This window comes from Schistocerca serialis, chromosome 5 (genome assembly GCF_023864345.2).
Source record: "Schistocerca serialis cubense isolate TAMUIC-IGC-003099 chromosome 5, iqSchSeri2.2, whole genome shotgun sequence".
NCBI classification, from domain to species: domain Eukaryota; kingdom Metazoa; phylum Arthropoda; class Insecta; order Orthoptera; family Acrididae; genus Schistocerca; species Schistocerca serialis.
The window spans coordinates 471,427,809-471,448,173 of record NC_064642.1 but is presented as its reverse complement, the minus strand read 5'-3'; the positions used below and the strand labels follow the sequence as shown (position 1 = coordinate 471,448,173).

General features: G+C 41.8%; 1 protein-coding gene across 4 annotated transcripts in view; it reads right to left on the bottom strand.

Annotated features, from left to right (window-relative positions):
• LOC126480848 (glutamyl aminopeptidase-like) overlaps positions 1 to 20,365 on the bottom strand; it is a 282,827-nt gene that overhangs the window by 178,490 nt on the left and 83,972 nt on the right. For 2 of the 4 annotated variants that reach the window (XM_050104204.1, XM_050104205.1), the window contains exons 2-4: positions 9,506 to 9,658; positions 8,767 to 8,958; positions 7,403 to 7,485 (exon numbers count right to left, since the gene is read on the bottom strand). In XM_050104204.1, the coding sequence (XP_049960161.1) occupies positions 7,403 to 7,485; positions 8,767 to 8,958; positions 9,506 to 9,658 (428 nt within the window). Of the gene's footprint in view, positions 1 to 7,402; positions 7,486 to 8,766; positions 8,959 to 9,505; positions 9,659 to 9,772; positions 10,215 to 20,365 lie in introns of those variants that run through there. The other 2 variants (XM_050104207.1, XM_050104208.1) reach the window with 2 other exon arrangements.

Below are 20,365 nucleotides of genomic sequence, written 5' to 3'. Positions count from 1 at the left end.
AGGAGACCAGACAGCGTGGTCATCGGTCTCATTGGATTAGGGAAGGATGGGGAAGGAAGGCGGCCGTGCCCTTTCAGAGGAACCATCCCGGAATTTGCCTGGAGTGATTTAGGGAAATCACGGAAAACCTAAATCAGGATGGCCGGACGCGGGATTGAACCGTCGTCCTCCCGAATGCGAGTCCAGTGTCTAACCACTGCGCCACCCCGCTCGGTTATGCTTATAATGCCACATCATACTTTGTAAATTGTTTTGACACATACATACTTGGAAAACCTTATCAGCTGACAAATCAAGGGCACTCCATTGCTGGGATCCATCTGTATAAACAACTATAAAACTGTGGTATGTGCTTAAAACTAAAGAAAATAAAATTATAAAAATATAATCTGGTATACAAATTTTCTTGCACTGTGTCAGGCTGAAAGTCACTTTGGGCTTCTGATGACGTGATTTGTTCCATCCCTGGCTTTGTGTCTGGAATATGATACATCCATATCGATGAGAAGATGGTAGCACAGATCTCGAACCAATTGGTCACATGGAACTGAATCCGGAACACCTGCTCAGTGTTGAGATGGATCATCATTGTATGAGCAACGGAAGAGTACAAGATCATGAAGTCATCCACAAATAAAGAACTAGTAACTGGCCTTCTGACTGCAGAGGAGATGCTGTTGATAGTGATTGAAGAGCTTGACACTGAGTACATTCCCTTGAGGGATACCACTCTTCTGGAAGAAGCAGTCAGACATCATCACCTAAGTGATAATGAAAACACCTGTTCTAAGGGAAGGACTGATTAAGAAGCAGCAGATTTCCACAAAGCCCCATTCATGATGTTGGTGAAGGATCATCTCAGAACAGCACCCTTTGCCTTTACTAGGAAAAAAAAAAAAAAAACCCGACTAATAAATGGATGCGGTATAATAAAGACGCTATCATTGCCATCTCCAGTAGAATTAAGTTGTCAGTGGTGGTACACTAGCTCCTGAAACCACACAGGGAGTGGCACAGGTGATTCCGGGTTTTGAGGAGCTGGACAAGGCAGGGGTTGGCCATGAGCTAGAGTCTTACCCACAAAGTTATGGTTGCACGATATTTGCTTGGTTCCCATATGGGAATTAATATTGCTTCCTTCCAAGTGACAGGTTATTAACTTAAACCAGATCTGACTGAAACAAGATAAGAGCTTGTCTTTGGCTCCAGGGCGAGAATTGCCCAACTCATGAGCAGAGTCTCCACAATTTTCCACACACAGCCCTTCCACTACATACCATATTGGTTTGACCAAATCTTTGATATTTGGAGCACTGCATTGGAATGAGAACAAACAGCTGAACCTTAAGATGGATATAGCTCGCAATAATATTTTCACTTAATTTTGGTGTGTTGAAGGTTAGAATAAATGTGGCAGTTTTCTCAAATGTGCCAGTAACTCTCCTCATAGTTCTGAACTTCCATGACACTCATGGTTTTCCATTCTTCACTTAAATCCTCGGGTCCACCTCCATTACGTCAGAGCAGGTAACCACACCTTTATAGAAAGCTGTTATTCAACTCAGTCACAACAGGGAAGTCACATAAGCCTTGCATGCCAGGAGCTTAGATACTCGGTTTGTCACACCAGTTTCAACTAGAAGTATATATGCAAACTAAAGTGATGAATGAAAATTTGCATTGAGGCTGGGAGTTGAACCTGTGACTCCTCCTCACCAGGCAGATGTGCTAACAAAAACATCACCCTGGGACAGTGGCTTTGCACAACTGTACAGAGCAACCTATCATGCCTCCCTCCTCAATCCAAATTTCCATTCACGCCTCAGCCCACTTGGCTTGGTATTCCCCCTAAACTCTGAGGCATTGCAGAGGCTATCCAACTGCATTGGAACAGAACCTTAGCATCAGGTGAAATGAGGGATCCTGCCTGAGACTCAGGCATAGGTGCTTTCATCAACTGAAACTTCCCTGAAGCACCAAAGAAATTGGTATAGGCATGCGTATTCAAATATATAGATACGTAAACTGGCAGAATACGGCACTACGGTCGCCAATGCCTGTATAAAACAACAAGTGTCTGGCACAGTTGTTAGATAGGTTACTGCTACTACGATAGGAGGTTATCAAGATTTAAGCGAGTTTGAACATAGTGTTATAGCCAGCGCACGAGTGATGGTACACAGGATCTACGAAGTAGAGATGAAGTGGGGATTTTCCCATTCAACCATTTCACGAGTGTACCATGAATATCAGGAATACAGTAAAATATCAAATCCCTAACATAACTGTGGCTGGAAAAATATCTTCCAAGGAGAGGACCAATGACGGCTGACGAGAATCATTCAACATGAGAGAAGTGCAACTCTTCCGCAAATTGATGCGGATTTCAATGCTGGGCCACCAACAAGTGTCAGCGTGCGAACCTTTCAACAAAATAGCATTGATATGGGCTTTCGGAGCCAAAGGCTCACTCGTGCACTGAAGATGACTGCAGGACATGAAGCTTTACACCTTGCCTGGGTCCGTCAACACTGACATTGGACTGGGAACATGTTGCCTGGTCAGACGAGTCTCATTTCAAATTTAAGTGGTTAGTGCACCTGCCTAGTGAGCAGGAGACCCAGGTTCGAATCCCAGGCTTCGTACAAATTTTTACTCATCGCTTCAGTCTATGTATATACATCATAGAAGTTTAAGATTTGAAAAGGTCTATGTAACCATTTATTTTCATTTGATCAACTAAAAGTATTACATTGCAAAGTTGTTAAAAGCTTTTTAAGGATCCAGCATACCTCCCCCCCCCCCCCCCCAATGCCTTGTGAATGCGGGAAGGGCTGATGACCTCAAAGGCTCCCTCTGATTTGCTGTCTGTGATAAGTTATGCCACTCTGGCCAGTTACTATAATTCTAATACTACTACTTGGGTGGATTCACCATCTGGGCTATCTTTACTGAGCGAGTGTACATATTACCCTATGGCCCATCTGCCCAAAAGGAATAGATGTGAATTGAGGTTGCTCCACAAGGGTCCCATAAGCTGCCAGAAGAAGAAATGTTGACCCAGGCAGAGCACAGTGAGCCTAAGCAAGTGGGAGGGGGTAGGCAGGTGCCCCTGGGGTTGCCTGCTAAAGACTGTTTTGCCTCAACAACCAACTATCAGCACATAGCACACCTGAGACTGAGAATTTTTGTAATAGAGGTTGTAATCAAACTCATCAATACATCTCCTTTTTTCATCATGAATCAGAGAATCAATACACTGTAATTTAGAAAACAATCCAAAGAGATCAAAATTGCAAATAGTATGTTTGCTATAATTTTGAAACTGTAATGGCTATCATTGTTCACTCAGAGTGTGTGTTACGTTTTGGTGCAAGATGGCTGGAAGCTAGAAATTCTTTTTATGAAGTGTGTTAAATGGTGTATACTACAAAATGTGAAATAAATTAATTTTGAATAGAATTTACATTCAGCTTCACAGTATTACTGATTTGACATATGGATAAACAGAAGCTGGACACCTCCGTACAGCTTTAGCATGAAGGAATCATTAAACTATGGCAACTGTGCCAAAAGAAAGAACAACTTACAATAAATAACAAGAAAGAAGTGCAAAAACACTTTTCTACTGAATCTTTTACTGTCTACTTTGTGCTGTTACGAGGGCTATGCCAAAAGTTTTTAGCAGAATGTGTGAAGAAAAATTTATTTATGTTTACAACTTTTCAAAATAGTCTCCATTAGCATGTATACATTTTTACATTCTCTGAAACCACTTAGAAAATGTGGCAGTCCAAGCTTCTTTTGGGATGTCACTTAGTGCACTCTTGTACACTGCAATGGCCTCTTCATCTGATAAAAACTGCTGCCCTCAAATTTTTTCCTTAGTCTTAGTGAACAGAAAGAAGTCACAGAGGGCCAGGTCAGGTGAATAGGGGGGATGGGGTAACACTCGCACTTTTTCCTTCTCCAGAAAGTCCATCGTTCTGGCAGCCCTGTGTGCAAATGCATTGTCGTGATTCGGTAGAAGGTGCCCACTCTTGGACTTTGGATGCTGTGACTTCCATGTGGCGATGACTTTTGGAAGACAATCATTCACGTACCATTGACTGTACAACGTGTGTCCAAGGTCGCAGATGTAAGATGCCTGATCTTTGTGAAAAATGGTGCCACCATCTTTTTTCCAGAGTTCCAACTTCGCCGAACTTTTGTGGGTGGTTCCTCCCCTGGAAAGCGCTACACAGAAGACTGTTTCTTCGTTTCAGGGTCATAATGGTAGACCCATGTTTCATCACCTGTGACGATATTGTAGGTGTCTCGGGACTTCCCTCCATTGAATTTTTCGAGCATGAAACGACACCAGTTCACTCTTGCCTCCTTTTGGCTTTCTGTCAGGGAACGTGGCACCCAACGGGCAAGTCTCTTAGTAAGGCCTAAGTGACTATGAATGACGGTCTGTGCTGCTGCTGATTCAATATTTAGGGTCCCTTCAATGTCGCAAAATGTAAGATGTGGATCTTCTTTGATCATTTTCCTCACAGCATCAATGTTTTCAGGAGTCACAGCTGTTGCTGGCCGGCCGGGATGAGGTTCATCTTCAACTGACTGCTGACCCTTCGAAAACTTGCGAAACCAATTTCCAACTGAGGCCCTAGAAGGGGAAGCTTCACTAAAAACACGCAGCAATGAAGAATGGCATTCTTTGGCACTTAAACCCTTTTTATAATCGTAAAAAATCATGGCGTGAAAGTCGCGGTGCGACAGCTCCATACTCAGCACTGCCTGTGCTTTCTTATCGCGCTGTGGGGGATCACCGCTAGCCAGGGGCAGCGCGCGCACGCCTCAAGGTCGAAAAACATCGCTCTTTCGAATGAAACAACCCCATTGTCCTCTGCCTTATGGTTTACGGGCTGCTAAAAACTTTCGGCATAGCCCTCATAATAGCTGAAGGCTTACAATCTCCAATACACATGCTGAATTACATAAAATTGGAGTATTTAACAATACTTTAATTAAAGGTTGGCACTTTTTAAAGGGGATAGAGGCTTCAGCAGGTGGTCCTCTTCTGTGATCCAGGTGATGAAGCCAAATCCCCCCATTCTCTGCAACACAATGTTTCACTGTGCACCTAAACCACCACACACACAATGCTCCCTTCCCTAAGTTGTGGAACACTCTTCGTCAGGCCCCTCCACTGAACCTGTATGGCTTGGGTGGCCCAGAGTAGCCGCACTACTGCTGTCACAGCCCTCTGTGCCATTGGGTCACGCATACTCTCCCACTCAGCACTGAAGATGCCTACGACAAGGCAGTGTTCCTCAGGAATGCCTTAACAGGACTCAAGAGGAAAAAAGAAAGAAACAGAAAAAAATTTGCCTATACTGCTAAAAGAAACAAAAACTAAAGTTACTTTCAGAAATTTGCATAAAATAATCATCAATATATAACTGATATTGAGTGTGATTTTGCAGGCAATGAACTATCAGTCAACAGTCCCCTATGAGCAAAGTGTTTATCAATGACCAATGTTTAAGAGATCATCTCAGACAAAAAAATACAAGGACCAAATAGGAATTCTTGTACCGTTTACTCTAAAAGGAAATTACCAGAATTGTATAACTATATTACATACAAAACTTCACGGATGATTAAGACTGTGTGCCACTCTGGGACTCAAACCTGGGATCTTTGTAGGTAGGTGGGCTACTGACTTAGCTCTCCAAGCTATGCTGCTCTCACAGCTACACTTCCGCCAATATTTCATCAGAAATTCAGAAAACATTTTTAAATTTTATACAAGACGAATTAAATTAAGTATAACAATTATACTGCCTCAGAAAATTTCTGGCAATCTTAAAAGTGTCTGCAGGTTTTGTACATCTATGATGTCACAGGCTAATTGCTAATTTAGTTATTCTCACGCTCCTTGGATCATAACAGCAACCTCTCTACATGATTGGAATAAATAAGTTTTACAATTATAGAACACTTTCCAAGTGAAAAATATGGCAAGACAATGAACATTTACATATAGGAATGACCACAAACTTTGAATCTAACCATTTTCACATTCTTCATGTGGCAAGAGTATTCATGAAACTTCCCGGCAGATTAAGAGTATTGATGTCTCACAGTTATCATTCATTCATGTTTCTTACTTTTGATTGTCGAGTATTTCGCATTGCTTTTGAGAAGACGGTCCTCATTTAGAGCAGTATAAATATTATATTGGTAACACTCTTAAGAGTTGCAGAGAATGAGTTCTAAGCTAGATAAAGAGAACTTCTGGACCCACATCCATGCAACTTATTTCCTTCTACCATTGTTAGTGTCTTAGTCATTTGTCTGAAGCAGTTCTTCATGCTAGTATTACCTGTGCAAGTCTCCTCATTTCTGCATGTCTACTGTAAACCACATCCATGAGAATAAGCTAACTGAAGTCAAACATTTATGTTCTCCACAACTTTTACCTCTAAATTTCCCTCTATTACTACATTCACTACCCTTTGATGCCTTATGACATTTTTCTCAACTTATCCCTTCTTTTAGTTAAGTTGTACCATAAATTTCTTTCCTATTCAATTGAGACCTCTTTATTAGTTATTCAGTTTGCCAATCTAATCTTCAATCAGTAGTGTTTACAATCCATGTGGCAATGAACAAATTTAATTATTCTATAATGTTTCCAGGTACACAACTGACACAGGGTGCTTTTGATTCTGGTAACTAAGACAATGTATGATCCGTTCAGAAGCAGCAACCACGTGTAGTTAATTTACGAATATTGCAGAATAATCTACACAGCATTCCACCAGCTCCTTATCCTGTCAATTTCTAAAAACAACTGCACTTTAAAAAAAAAAGCCCATCTTTCACTTTCTAAAAAGTTAATGGCAACAGCATAAAATGACTACCTTTTAAACCACATTTATGTCAGATACACATATTCATTTTGCATTTTCAGTTTTTGATGTAATGTCAAAATATGCATTTGTGCCTAAGTTGATGAAAGTAACATAATTATTAGGCAGTACCTTTGCCATGTGTTGACTAGTACTGCATTAACATTTTATCCTATTATATGGTTTTGCATTGGTCATCTACTAATAAGAGTATGAACGACTTGATACAGGACAAGCTGCAAGCTTGAGAGAAATTTCTTGCACACACATGAGATTATATATATATATATATATATATAGCGAGAGAGAGAGAGAGAGAGAGAGAGCAATACTATCTGATGAGTAGACATTCAACATTGTTTTAGGGAAATGTATGGAATGGTGCTGTTCTGATGCAAAGCACACATGCAAAGTAATTGCAGCAAACTGGTGAAAGTAAAGCTTCTAACAATTTATAATCAACTGTACGTGCAACAGTGCTGAAATCCACAATAAGTTACCTTCTCTGCTAGTGTCAAGTTTTTACTATGGAAGACAATGAATGGAGTTTCTTTCTCAACTGTGAATTCTATAATCACTTGGCCTGTAAATACAAATTTTTCAATTAGATAAGAAATCACATATTTATATGACAGAACTGACAGAGGTTTTGAGGTTCAATGAAAATAAAAACAAGTAGCACTCAAGCACTTAGCAGTAAAATGAGTCGTGCATCAGGAAAAATTTCTGGCTGCAGCAATATAATTTTTTTAAGTGCTTAAGAATATAAACCAAAGGATGTCAAAATGCCACTACTGGCTGCATGCATCAGAAATTTATGAAATCATTATATTACAGTCTTTGGAAATTTGAGGTATAGGTCTACAGTCTTGATTGTGTTTAGGCCTACATTGTAATACCTCTTACAGTTCCACTGCTTCTACTGTGGGAATTTTGGGACTAGTGCAGCAGGGGATACAACCCGTTGGCTTTGGACAATGACGTCACAAGTGGCCAATCGAGAAGTGATTCTTCTTAGTGTTGTAGCTCCCTTCAGTGGCTGATAAGTGTTTTTTGGCTTAAAAAAAAAAAAAAAAAAAAAAAAAAAAAAAAAAAAAAAAAAAAAAAAAATCTCACGAGATAGAATAAACAGATCCACTTTATTAAGCAATCAGTAAAGAAACGAAACTGAAACATAACAGCAAAAGCGAAAATGGGAAACTGCTCTCTGGCGGCTTGTGACGTCCTTGTCCAAAGCTGACGGGTGTATCCCCTGCTGCACTAGACCCGGAATTTTTACCTTTCTTTGTAAAACACTTGCTTATTGGATATTTACTTACACTTAACAACAACTGTTACACATTTTTATACGATGAGTCACATATCATCCAGAATATGCACACTGCGTACACAATTAATCCAAGAATTTCACTGTAAGACTCCACATCTTGGCCCACTTTATAAATTATATAAAATGGAATCTGCTGGAAGTACTGCATTACTATGGTGGTTATATGGCTAGCAAAAATACACTGTCCAAGTTCCAAGTCCCATAAACAGTGAGACAGGTTGAATAGCATACTAACTTGGATAGAACAAATGAAATAGTTAAACTGGCCATGGCATTCCTAAATCATCTTAGTAATCATTTGAAGTGATTTATGGACACCATCAAAAACCTTAACTGTACAGTTAGATGTCAATTTGTATTTCACTATTCTGAGTTCATTATCCTGACAAAAGTTTCACTTCGATTGGTGAGTTGAACATGGAAGTTTAAAAAATCATATGCATACAGGGTCTTTAAGATTTAGATTTTTTTGAGAGTTAAATGCCTCATGGTGAAGATAAATATCTTAATTAGTATGCTTAAAATTTAATTTACCTTTGACATCAAGTGTTGTCAGATTAGGATGTATGCTGATGCTGTAGCGTGTGGGGTGTACAAATGTAGGCAGTCTGACACTGTTCCAAGGAAATACTTCGCCATTTGTTGATAAAGGAAGTGGTGAACTTGTTGTATTGGGGGCGGCTTCACTCTCCATATGTTCAGGTTTTTCCCCTGCACATGGGCAATCTGCACACAACCAGTCCTCAAGATGAACACAAATAAATAATTGCACATGGGCAGTTTATAGTTAATTAATCAATAAAGTACTGAAAAACTTAGTCTGGCATATGTGATGCATATGAGGGTAGACTGTTCACCAAATACAAGTTATAATAGGCCTATACTAATCTCATCAGTTACAATCTAAGCACCACTGATAGAACTTTTGGTACTTTGGTTTAATTTAACATTACAGCTCTTAAACACAATATTATATGTATCGAAAACACTAATTATATATGTTCAATGATAAACGTTTAAAAGTCATTTAGATTTTGGACAAATGTCACAAGAACATGAAGGCAATATATAATCTCTCCAAGGAAGAGGCAATTTCTGCATAGTTTTTTAGTACAGGCAACTCATCTAATAGATAAAATATATATCTAGTCCCAATTATTTCGTGAATTTTTAATGTAGCGTTTAAAACTAAAAAGTTGCGATAAATTCATTCACAAAATGGTGCTAATTTACATTTAACTTCTAAACAATTTCAATTATCCGTACGACTTACCGCTTTGTGGGCCTGCATACGCTATAATTAATGAAATTACGAACAGCGTCGCAAATACCACTGTTGCTATTAACAAGGCTCTCTTCTGGGAACAGACCGCAACGCCATTATGCTCATAAAGACTCCTCTTATTGATGCCGGTTTGGCTATCACCTGAAACAGATACTTACCATTAAAAGCTGATAATGAAATCATTTTTACTACTAATATATGTAACTATAACAAATACAATAAAGAACTGCGAATTGCACACTTCTGAAACTCTACCTGTCAGGAATGCGACATCATCAACGTCCTGATCGCTCATTACTAAACTGCGGCGTCTATAAACGACTGCTTCGATTTCGCGTGCGCTATTAACGACCGAGATCTTAATAAGTGGATCCTTCTGATTGTGAGCCACTGTTTTCAGTGCCAAAATATAAACGCAATAACTCTCAGTTTATGGAAGACTTGGGTGGCATTACTGCATCGAACAAGTCGCTTCCCCGCAATGCAATGGACGAAGTGGAACTTCAGGAGTTTTTAATTCAACCATGGCACGATTCATGTGGCAATATATTCTTAACAGACGTATTGTTGCTACATTTCAGCATTTCACAAGTTTTGTCTAGGGGGTAGAGACGCTTAAAGAATAGTAACATACTTCTTTTGATCTGTCAATAGGTATATACCGGTGTTTGTAAATACGCAGTGTCTGCCACCTACCGCTTCTTGTCAGGACTAACGGGGTAGCAGACGACGCGTAGCGTGCGCATGCGCCGCAATGGATGACGTCTTTCAGAGAACATCGTGAAAATATTCCGTTCGACAAACGGTGTTTTAGAATGGCAACAAGGGGGGGAAAACCTTACAAATTTGGATATTTTACTGTTATTGCTATTAATTACGAGACCTTCTTCTCTCATGTAACTTATAAATTCTAATACTGCCTACTCGTATTATTTCTTCATATACGCTTCACTTCATGTTCTTATGTACTGCTTCGATTCTGTTAGTGCCGAAACAAAAGGGCGATCGTCGAGGTCAAACGCTTCACTGACGGTACAGGCCTTTCAGTTATGACACGCAATTCCTCGTGTTAATATGTGTTATTCCAATTGGTGAAATGATTTAAATAAATTTGTTGGTTTCGGGATCATTGTGATATCTATATAGACAATCATATCTCTCCGCCTTATAGGCGCCCTTTCGTGCTCATAAACCTTCTTGTAGTGTACAATGGTTAGAACACCTATAGTAGACTAAAGGAAATCACTGATGTTAGCACGAAGTACCCAGCTGTATGCGCTGTACAGTGCCTTGCGATATGTTACTTACATACTTTTTTTAGAGAATTGTCAACTAAAACCCGGGATGACGCGTATATGGAAAACAATGTAGATGGTTAGTTCTACAGATTCTGCACAGTAAATTAAATTAATTTTTGAGGAGACAAGTCCAAAAGTAGCCACTTCTACAGCAGCAGATAAGGAAAACAAATGGATAACAGTGGCTATTAGAAAGTCCTCCCAGACGCTTAAATTTCTTTGTTTATGCAAAAGCACTACACTAATCTACAGTTACTGGACTGCTATTACAGGAAACCACCTGTTGAAAAAAGAAGCATTCAATGATAAGATATAATGGGTAGTCAAATGGAAATGAGACATACGGAAAAAAACAACCTTAGTAACGTGTGCTGCAAAAGTTGTTTCAGGTAAGCTGCAGAAGTTTCTCAGGGAAGTCTTACGCATCCTCCATAAAGGTCCCATCTCCCTCTCCCCCCTCCCCAGTGGGATTCCCCTATTTTAAGTAATCCTGATTTAGGTTTTCCTAAACCACTTCAGCCAGATAGTTCCTTGATTAAGGCCATGGCCAGCTTTGAGAAGCTAAATTACTGTTACGACAAAAGCATATTAGCGATATTCGTCTATTTTGTATTTTTATTTAGTTTGTTGTTGTACTTCCTACCATTTACAAATGACGTTCACTTAGTCACTAAGACTGTTGATTCGATGAACCCTCTGCCAGGCACTTAAATGTGATTTGCAGAGGTTCCATGTAGATGCAGAATATGTCGTGTTTTCACGAGTTAATATGTACACATCGTACCGGTAATATGAATTTCCTTTGATTTCTTATTATTTTAACAAAGATGCAGATTTAAACATTTGTAAACTTGAAACTAATTAGAAACTTCAAACTACTAAAATTAACAATTTCTGTACTAACAATGCAGGAAATTAGGAAGAAGGATCAGAGTTTAGGTTTGTACCATGGTATGCTGAAAAATAATGTCTCCGAATTTTTTATGTGAAAACTATTAAAACTTTTTAAGTAAAAGAAACTTTATTAATACTCTACATCTTTATTCTTCATGTCTATATATTTATTTCCCAATATAGTCACCCTAGCGACGAACACATTTCTCACAACGAGATACCAGTTTGTAGAGTGTGTAACTTTGTTGACGTAGCCACAACCTCACCTCTGCTTGCACCGCTTCATAACTATCGCAGTGAAGTTCTCGAAGGTTTCCATTAAGTTTTGGAAACACGCGAGAATCAGATGGGGTCAAGTCGGGACAGTATGGAGGATGGTCGAAGACATTGAACCCAAGACGTCATATTGTTACAGATGTCGCAGCACTCTTGTGTGGTCTGGCATTCTCATGCTGGAGGAGAGTGTGCTCCATGTGAATGAGAAAACTTTTTCTGCGGTTAGAAACTCGAAACCACCGACGCTGTCCAGCATGCTATCCTAGAATGCCACCACCGATGCTGTCCAGGAAGGAGTACCTTAGAAAGGAACTAAGCCTTTCGCACCAGGGCAGTCAACGCTCGATCTGACACACTGCTCAACGAAACATTAGGACGAGAGAGATAACGTAACATCACACGAGGGTCACTCCAAAAGAAATGCACACTATTTTTGTAAAAATACAGTTTCCATTCTGAATGTGTGAAAGTTTTACAGTGTGTAGGTACATCCTTCCTGCTTCTTTTCAAACTTAGTTCAATCTCTTCCCGTGAGTGGCGCCATCACAGCACGTCTTCAACATGGCTACTACACTTGACGTTCGTCAGAAGCAACGCGCTGTCATAGAATTCTTGTGCTGTGAAAACGAGACAGTGGGAAACATCCACAAGAGGTTGAAAAAGGTGCACGGAGATGCTGCTGTCGATCGCAGTACAGTTAGTCGGTGGGCAAGCAGGTTACATGATGAAAGCGGGCACGGCAACATTGAGGATTGTCCTCGCAGTGGCAGGCCTCGTACTGCACACACTCCAGACAATGTGCAGAGAGTTAACGAATTGGTGACTGCTGACAGACGCATCACAGTGAACGAATTGTCACGCTACGTTGGGATAGGGAAAGGAAGTGTTTGCAGAATACTGAAAGTGTTGGCCTTAAAAAAGATTTGTGCCAGGTGTCAAAACCACACCTTCTGCTGGAAAAGTTATGACTACAGTGTTTTTCGATTCCGAAGGACTCTTGCTTGTGGACATAATGCCAAGTGGAACCACCATGAATTCTGATGCATATGCGGCGACACTGAAGAAACTTCAAGCTCGACTGAGTCGTGATCGACCACATCGGCAAAAGCAGGATGTTTTGCTATTGCACGACAATTCACGGCCACATGTCAGTCAAAAAACCATGGAAGCGATCACAAAACTCGGATGGACAACACTGAAACACCTGGCTTACAGTCCTGACCTGGCTCCATGTGACTATCATCTCTTTGGGAAACTGAAATACTCTCTTTGTGGAACAAGGTTTGAAGATGATGACTCCCTTGTGCACGCTGCCAAACAGTGGCTCCAACAGGCTGGTCCAGAATTTTACTGTGCGGGTATACAGGCGCTGGTTCAAAGATGGCGTAAGGCAGTTGAGAGGGATGGAAATTATGTGGAGAAATGAAAATATTGTTCCTAAAGGATGTATCTACACACTGTAAAACTTTCAAACCTGTAGAATAAAAGATGGATTTAAAAAAATAGTGTGCATTTCTTTTGTAGTGACCCTCGTATATTAAATATTCGGTAGGAATGAGTGAAAGTGAAGGGGAAGTTGCCAGAGGCCTCCCAGTCGTGCACAGGAAGCTGGAATGCGGCGTGAAGTTAGCGTGGCTATAGCGACAAATGAGGCTGGTCCTGCAACATGAGGCAGTCGAAGGAATGGGAAAAGACAGTGAGTGTCAATCAGCGAGCAGTAATGTCTGCACTGTGGTGGCGTTCTTCATTAAAACATTTCCCAGAGATGATGCCTTCACTTGGGGAAAAATCTCTGGGGAACTGGAACAAGGACGAAGTGTGACGAGTGTAGCTCAGGAGTTTAATACTGCTCACCGCATTGTTTCACGTTCATGGGGATTGTTCCGAACCACACGCAATCCTACGAAAAGGAGAGGAGTGGTTGAACATGGTCAACTATAACAGCAGATGACCGCTACATTGTGCAACAGGTAAGAAGGGACCCACTTCAAACAGCGGGTACAATTAAACCACATTTAACAGAACTTCAAGGCACGCAATCTCACGCTCCACAGTGGTACGGCCACTGCATGAGAGGTGAAATCTTTGCCCGACGACCAGTACGTTATGTTCCGTTGACACCTACACATCGGTGGCAACGTTTGCAATGGGGCCAGGAGCAGAGGAACTGGACCATGTAGAAGTGGTGTCACGTGTTCTTCTTGGGCGAGACAAGATTCAGTAATGATTCTGGGCGTACCCTCATATGGCGAGATGTGGGAATATGTAATGAACAGAGGAACATTAGCGACTATGACCGTTTTGGTGGCCCAGGTGTTATGGGTTTGGAACACGAGGATACTCGGCGAAAGGACTTGGCCTGCCAATTCCCCTTACTTAAATCTCACCAAGCATCGAGCACGCTTCGAATGGGAAGGGGACGTAACGCACCACGTTCATATGCACCAGTGACCATCCAGCAGTTGTCAATCACATTCGTGGAGGAATGGAACGCTCTATACAAGAACTGTTTACCAACCTTGCGGCCAGCAAGGGAGTACATTGCTGCCCTTGGAAATCACACACCCTTTTAAGAACTATGACCCATCTTTTGAAATGTCCAGGGGAACACCAGAAATTGCGGGAACTGCAGTATAAGTATTGTGTTTGAATAGACCTGTAATTTCTGTTTGTCTTATTGCATCTTTCTTTCAGTTACCCTCTGCACTACACCATAGGAATTCTTTCTGTGTATGGTCAAGGTTTCACCGAGCTATGTTATGTGACAGTGATGTATCATGCGAAAGTTACTTTCGTCCTTAAGTTTTTGACGTCATTCTACTTTTTTTATATATGTCATCCGAGGGCAAGGACGTCTCATTCCTAGATGACGTGATCCTAAATCCAGGTTAGGTTATTCTGCAGGGTAGCGTGTGCTCTCCTGTAGTTCTACATTTCTCTACAATCTAATGTTACTGTCTATGAACACTTATATTCATGATGCTCTGGTGACTACATATTTAGACCTCCTACGATGATTTGAGGCATACTACCTCTGGATGTTAGGTCCACAACTGCTCCTATCGAGGAAATTTGATAATTTTTTATTTTGTCCGCCTCAGTTGCATGAATGTACAGTTTTTGCTGCAGTGGTTACCTGTTTTGGGTTGACAAGCCCATTCTCAAACTGCACACCTTGCTATTAACAGAGACTTTTCACACAATGTGGTGCCAAAAGGCACAGAAAGTCAAACTGTGGACAATAAGTACTCTCACTGATAAGATTGAGTCATACTGTTACACCTGTAACAGTACACAGAGGTATAGGTAGGTGTAACAGTGTGACTTAGACTAACTTATCAATGAGAGTACTTGTTGCCCACAGTTTAACTTCCTGTACAGAAGCTGTACCTTTGGCTTGGGATCTTTGATGCTTTACACAATCTGGTCCACCCTGGAACTCGGGCAACGACAAGACTAGTCACTGAACGTTTTGGCTGGCCGGGCATGCGGCATTATTGCAGCTTCTGCACACACACGTGTGTCCCTTGCTAACATAGTAAAGTGAGCAGACATACACAGTTTCCTTTAGGACAGTTTGATGTCCCCAGGGGTCACCTGCGGCATGTGCACATTGACGTGGTTGGTCCTCCCCCCCATTCCGAGGGGTACAAATACATATTGTCTGTGACTGACTACGTCACCCATTGGGTTGAGATGTCCCTCTGGTCGACATTACAGCAGGGACCATGGCTCGTGCCTTCTTACCTGTGTGGGTGGCGAGATTTGGCTGCCGCCTTTCACTTGCTATGGGCCAGGGGCGACAATTCGAGTCCACACTCTTCGCTCGACTGTGTGAGCTGTGTGGAGTAGCGAAATTCCACATGATGACCTATAATCCACAGGCGAATGGCCTGTTCGAATGATGGCACTGAACTCTAAAAGGTGCACTCATGTGTCACGGTGGGCTATGGTCTGAGGCACTTCTTTGGGTCTTACTTGGCATCCGCTCCAACCACAAGGAGGACGGGAATGCTTTGCTGACTGAGGTCTTATATGGAGAACTACTCGTCCCGCCAGCTGAATTCGTCGAGGACCCACTGCGACCGACGCAATAGATCTTCCAGCCCTCGTAGAAGGAGTGTGTGTGTGCATGTCGCCCCCCTCGCCCACCCCTGCCTCACGCTCCTTCCAGGCTACTGGTGTTTTTACACAAAGGCATGATGCTGTGAGACGACATCGTACATGCGGCCCTGGAACCTCCTTACTCTGGTCCACACCGCATCTTATGCTGCGGAGTGAATACTTTCGTGACACTACTCAATGGACGAGCAAATAAGGTTTCTGTTAACCGATCAAAACCTGCGTGGTTCCTCTCTGTGCCATGTTCTGACGCCCCCAGCTGGCCTACCATCGCCAACGCCTCGCCAGCTGACGCCGCCGACGTGGCCTCCAATGACTCTCCACTGCCTGCGCAGCAGTCCGAAGCATGTGACCCTGTCGGCGTGGCTTCCGAGGCGCCCACTTCGCGAGCTGGACGCCGCCTTCATCTGCTGTGCTGGCTCCATGATTTTTTGTTGTTGAAGTGAGCTGGCTTCTCCCCACCATGCCACGGCAGGGGGGAGTGTGGGGTGGGGGGAGGCGGAGGGATGTCTGTGGCGCATATGGGGTGAAGTGTCATGTCTTTGGACCCGAAGATCTTTGACTCTACTTCTTTCTAGCTCTCTCTGTGCGCTGTGTTCGTACAACCATATTGTATTTGCCTTGTTCAGTGTTTAAATAAATGTTCATTCGATTGCAAAAGTGTGTTATTATCGATCTACGACTTGTAATATCCACATGTGCATGTATTATCAAGTTATGTCTTGCTTTCAGAATATTTGGTTAATATGGACTAATTGTTCAGTGAAGGAGAGGCAGAAATATTAGACTGAGCATGAAGCTGTCTACCAATAATATTTATGTGAAGCGAAATAACGATCGTGTTGACTAGATCAGATACTGGATCAGCTGTTTTCCAGACGCTATATTTAACAGGGCTAGAAAATCCGCTTCAGGCCTTAACATGCAAACACGACAGTGAAAAATGGGTTTCTGAAATTCGGTTTTCAATAAGCATAGTGAATGCGGTCCTACTCCATATAACGGTTCTGTTTCTACTGACTGAGATATGGGACCCTAAAATGGGATAATGAGAAAGCTACAGATCAGTGATAGCTAGCAAATGCGATTAAATTTGAACAAATATTCCAGAAATATACGCTGTCATAATGTTTTATAGCATGCAGCCACAATTCTGAGTGACTTGGCGGGATGCCACCTCGCTATACGACAAGGAAAGAAACTGAAAACACATCAAAACACAAAGAGAAATCTAAAAGAGTATATGTCCAGTCTCCAGAGAGAGTGCAGAGTGTTTGAAAAGAATCATCAAACTGAGAATTGTTAGCCATGAGGTCCGTATTATGTGTACAGAAGCGGGGTCAAACGACAGAGTTTACAAGGTTGTGATTAGTGGAGTCGTGATACCTGATTCTTGTAATGAGAAACATGGTACCTGCCCAAAAGTGACTACCATAGTTAGTGTGCACTTCCTATCCCAAAATGTGCTGACCGAACTGGACGATCTTAGCACAAGGCTGGTCCCAAGCTGATGGGCAACAATGCTTCCCTATCTTAATGCGCTAACTTCCGCACTCCCATTGTCTGTGGTGTGCACACATCCATTAGTAGCAACCGATTGGGTCTGGAGAGTGGCTCTCCATGCTATCAGTAAACTCGGGCACCGCCCTGTATTGTGTGTCTGCAGTTAAACAAATAGTTTCCTGCAGCCAACATGACAGGGAGTGGAAAAGAGCTATTGGTATGGCGTCACTCAGGTGGAGACACTGTCTCTTTGACTCTTCAAGTTGGGACACGTTTTTGGGCGCCAAGTCCTTGAACGAAGTAGGAACTGGTATGCCTCCGCCACAGTGTGGTTTCACTCAAATGCAAATGTAAAGGCCTGGAACTTTTACAGAATTTCCCCATCTTGAGCACTTGCTATAATATTTAAATGATGAATGTGGAAACTACGAGGAGCATTCAATATGAAAGGCAACATACTTTTATAATGGGTCAACTTCGACTGAAAAGTTGAGTTTCTTTTGGTGGAAAACGAGAGCATCACAGATATTCATAGGCTCTCGCAGAATGTCTATGGAAACATGGCAGTGAACAACGGCAGCATGAGTTGTTGGGCGAGGTGTCCGTCATCATCACAAGATTGTGTAAACCTGTCCGATCCCCTGCATGCCGGCCAACCGCATGTAGCTGTGGCTCCTGCAATGTCGGAACATGCAGACACTCTCATTCAAGGTGAATGACGGATCACAATCAGGCACCTCGCTGCACAACTGGATGTCTGTGTTGATAGTGCTGACACACTCGCCCAACAGTTCTGGTATTCAAAGGTATTTGCCCACTGGGTTCCTTATCCTTTAAGAGAGGAGGATAAAGAGCAACGAAGGCCCAGCTGATTACTTTATGAGGATTATCGTGGCAATTTTTTTGTCGAACATTGTCACAGGCGATGAAACATAGGTTCATCGCTTCGAACCGGAAACAAAGAACGGAAGGCTTCGTAGAAATCTGCGCACACATGAGGAGCTCACAAAACTTCATTGGTCTTTTCTTCCTCATCCATCCTAGAGCGCGGATCTCACACATTCCGACTTCTATTTGTTTGGCTCAATGAAGGATGCACTCCGCAGTGAGCTCTGTGTGGATGATGCGGATGTTGTTGATGCAGCAAGACGTTGCCTCCGACGTCGGCCAGTGAAGTGGTAGCATGCGGGCATACAGGCTGTTCCAGTAAGGTGACGTAAGGTCACCGCATTGAATGCATGTTGAAGTATAAGCTTTTGTAGCCAAAAGAGTGGGGACTGAAATGGTGTATTGGAATAGTGAATAAAGCCAAACTGCTTCCGGAAAAAAAAGTGTTGCATTACTTATTGACCAGCCCTCGTACTTTCATCTTATCCATTCGATGGTCCTCCCTGTAGGCAATCCATCGGTGGTATTTGTTGGCTGGGAAAAATTAATCTAATTGCATAAAGTGATAGATTAAGTTTTACGGTATTCTGATTACTGAGCCGTCTGATCTGAGATTTTTATCAATAAACTCGGAATTTTTCAGACATTCTGAATCTGTGATTGGATTTATCAAATTAATTTCATTGGCTCTCTTCCTTTATGTTAGGGACTGGTCTGGACACCCATTGTGGCTGCACCAAGTGCGTGGTAGGCCTATAAAAAGGCAGTGTATAATATGTTCACCAACAGTCGACTTGCGTGGATTTAGAAGGGTTGAAATACCATTGATGAATTTGCTGCTCAAGCCTAATACACGTTCCAAGTTACCGAGCTCAGCTAGCCCACTATTCTGCTGTTAGTGTCTCTCTACTGGCAATTCAGTATGCTACGGTCGACTCTTGGATGAGAGGGTTCTGTGGTGGTTGTGGGGGGGTTACCTTGCCTCCACTCAGTGAGGCAGTTTTTTGGTGGTGGCAAAATCTTAAATTTTAATAAGGTTCAAAAAGGATTAATTAAACAAGACAATAAACGTTTGGCATAAATGAAGAAGTGTTACAGTAGGTTGTAAATACAAATCTTTCATAAAACCTAGTGTCTTACTGGTAATTATTAACGGTATTGTGAAACAGATGACACATTGGATGCGTCTTTCAAAATAGCAAAGCTTTGCTAGTGGCAGTTTGCCAATTCACTTTCTACCATGTGCTACACAACACGTGAAATGTACCTACGTCTGCTTGAAAGCCCATACATAAGCGAAAAACTTAATAAGAAAGAAATAAAGATAAATATTAGCATATGATGGATCAACATTTCCCATACAGCAACGTTACACCTATGGCAGCGTCGCTGAGAAAAACACTTCGTAATAAATAAGTGCACTGCTGGTCACTTGCCATAGTCTTTTGAATCCAGACATTGTGATTAAGCCCTGCATGGTATCCTTCCCCCACCACTCCTACACTGGATATGGCATTAATACCATTTACATTGCTCTTCTGCTTGCCATGGGTTTCTTGGTTATTTTTTTAAGCATCGCTGTGACGTTTTCCTTTAAGTTTCCCTCATTAAGTTTTATTTCACGGTGCTGAAGTAGATATAAACATAAATGTTATAAGGAAAAAACGTATCAAACCATATTTTGGAGCTGAAACAACTAAACTGCACAGAACGAAATGTTTATCCAGTGAAATGAAATGATCCTACGGCACTGAAGGCCGAGATTCGACTTATCCACACTGATGCGTTCCAACAACTTTATTTAGGATTTAATTGTTACGTTGCGCTACAATAGATGAAAGTTATTTCAAAATTGCTTGTTTTGAGG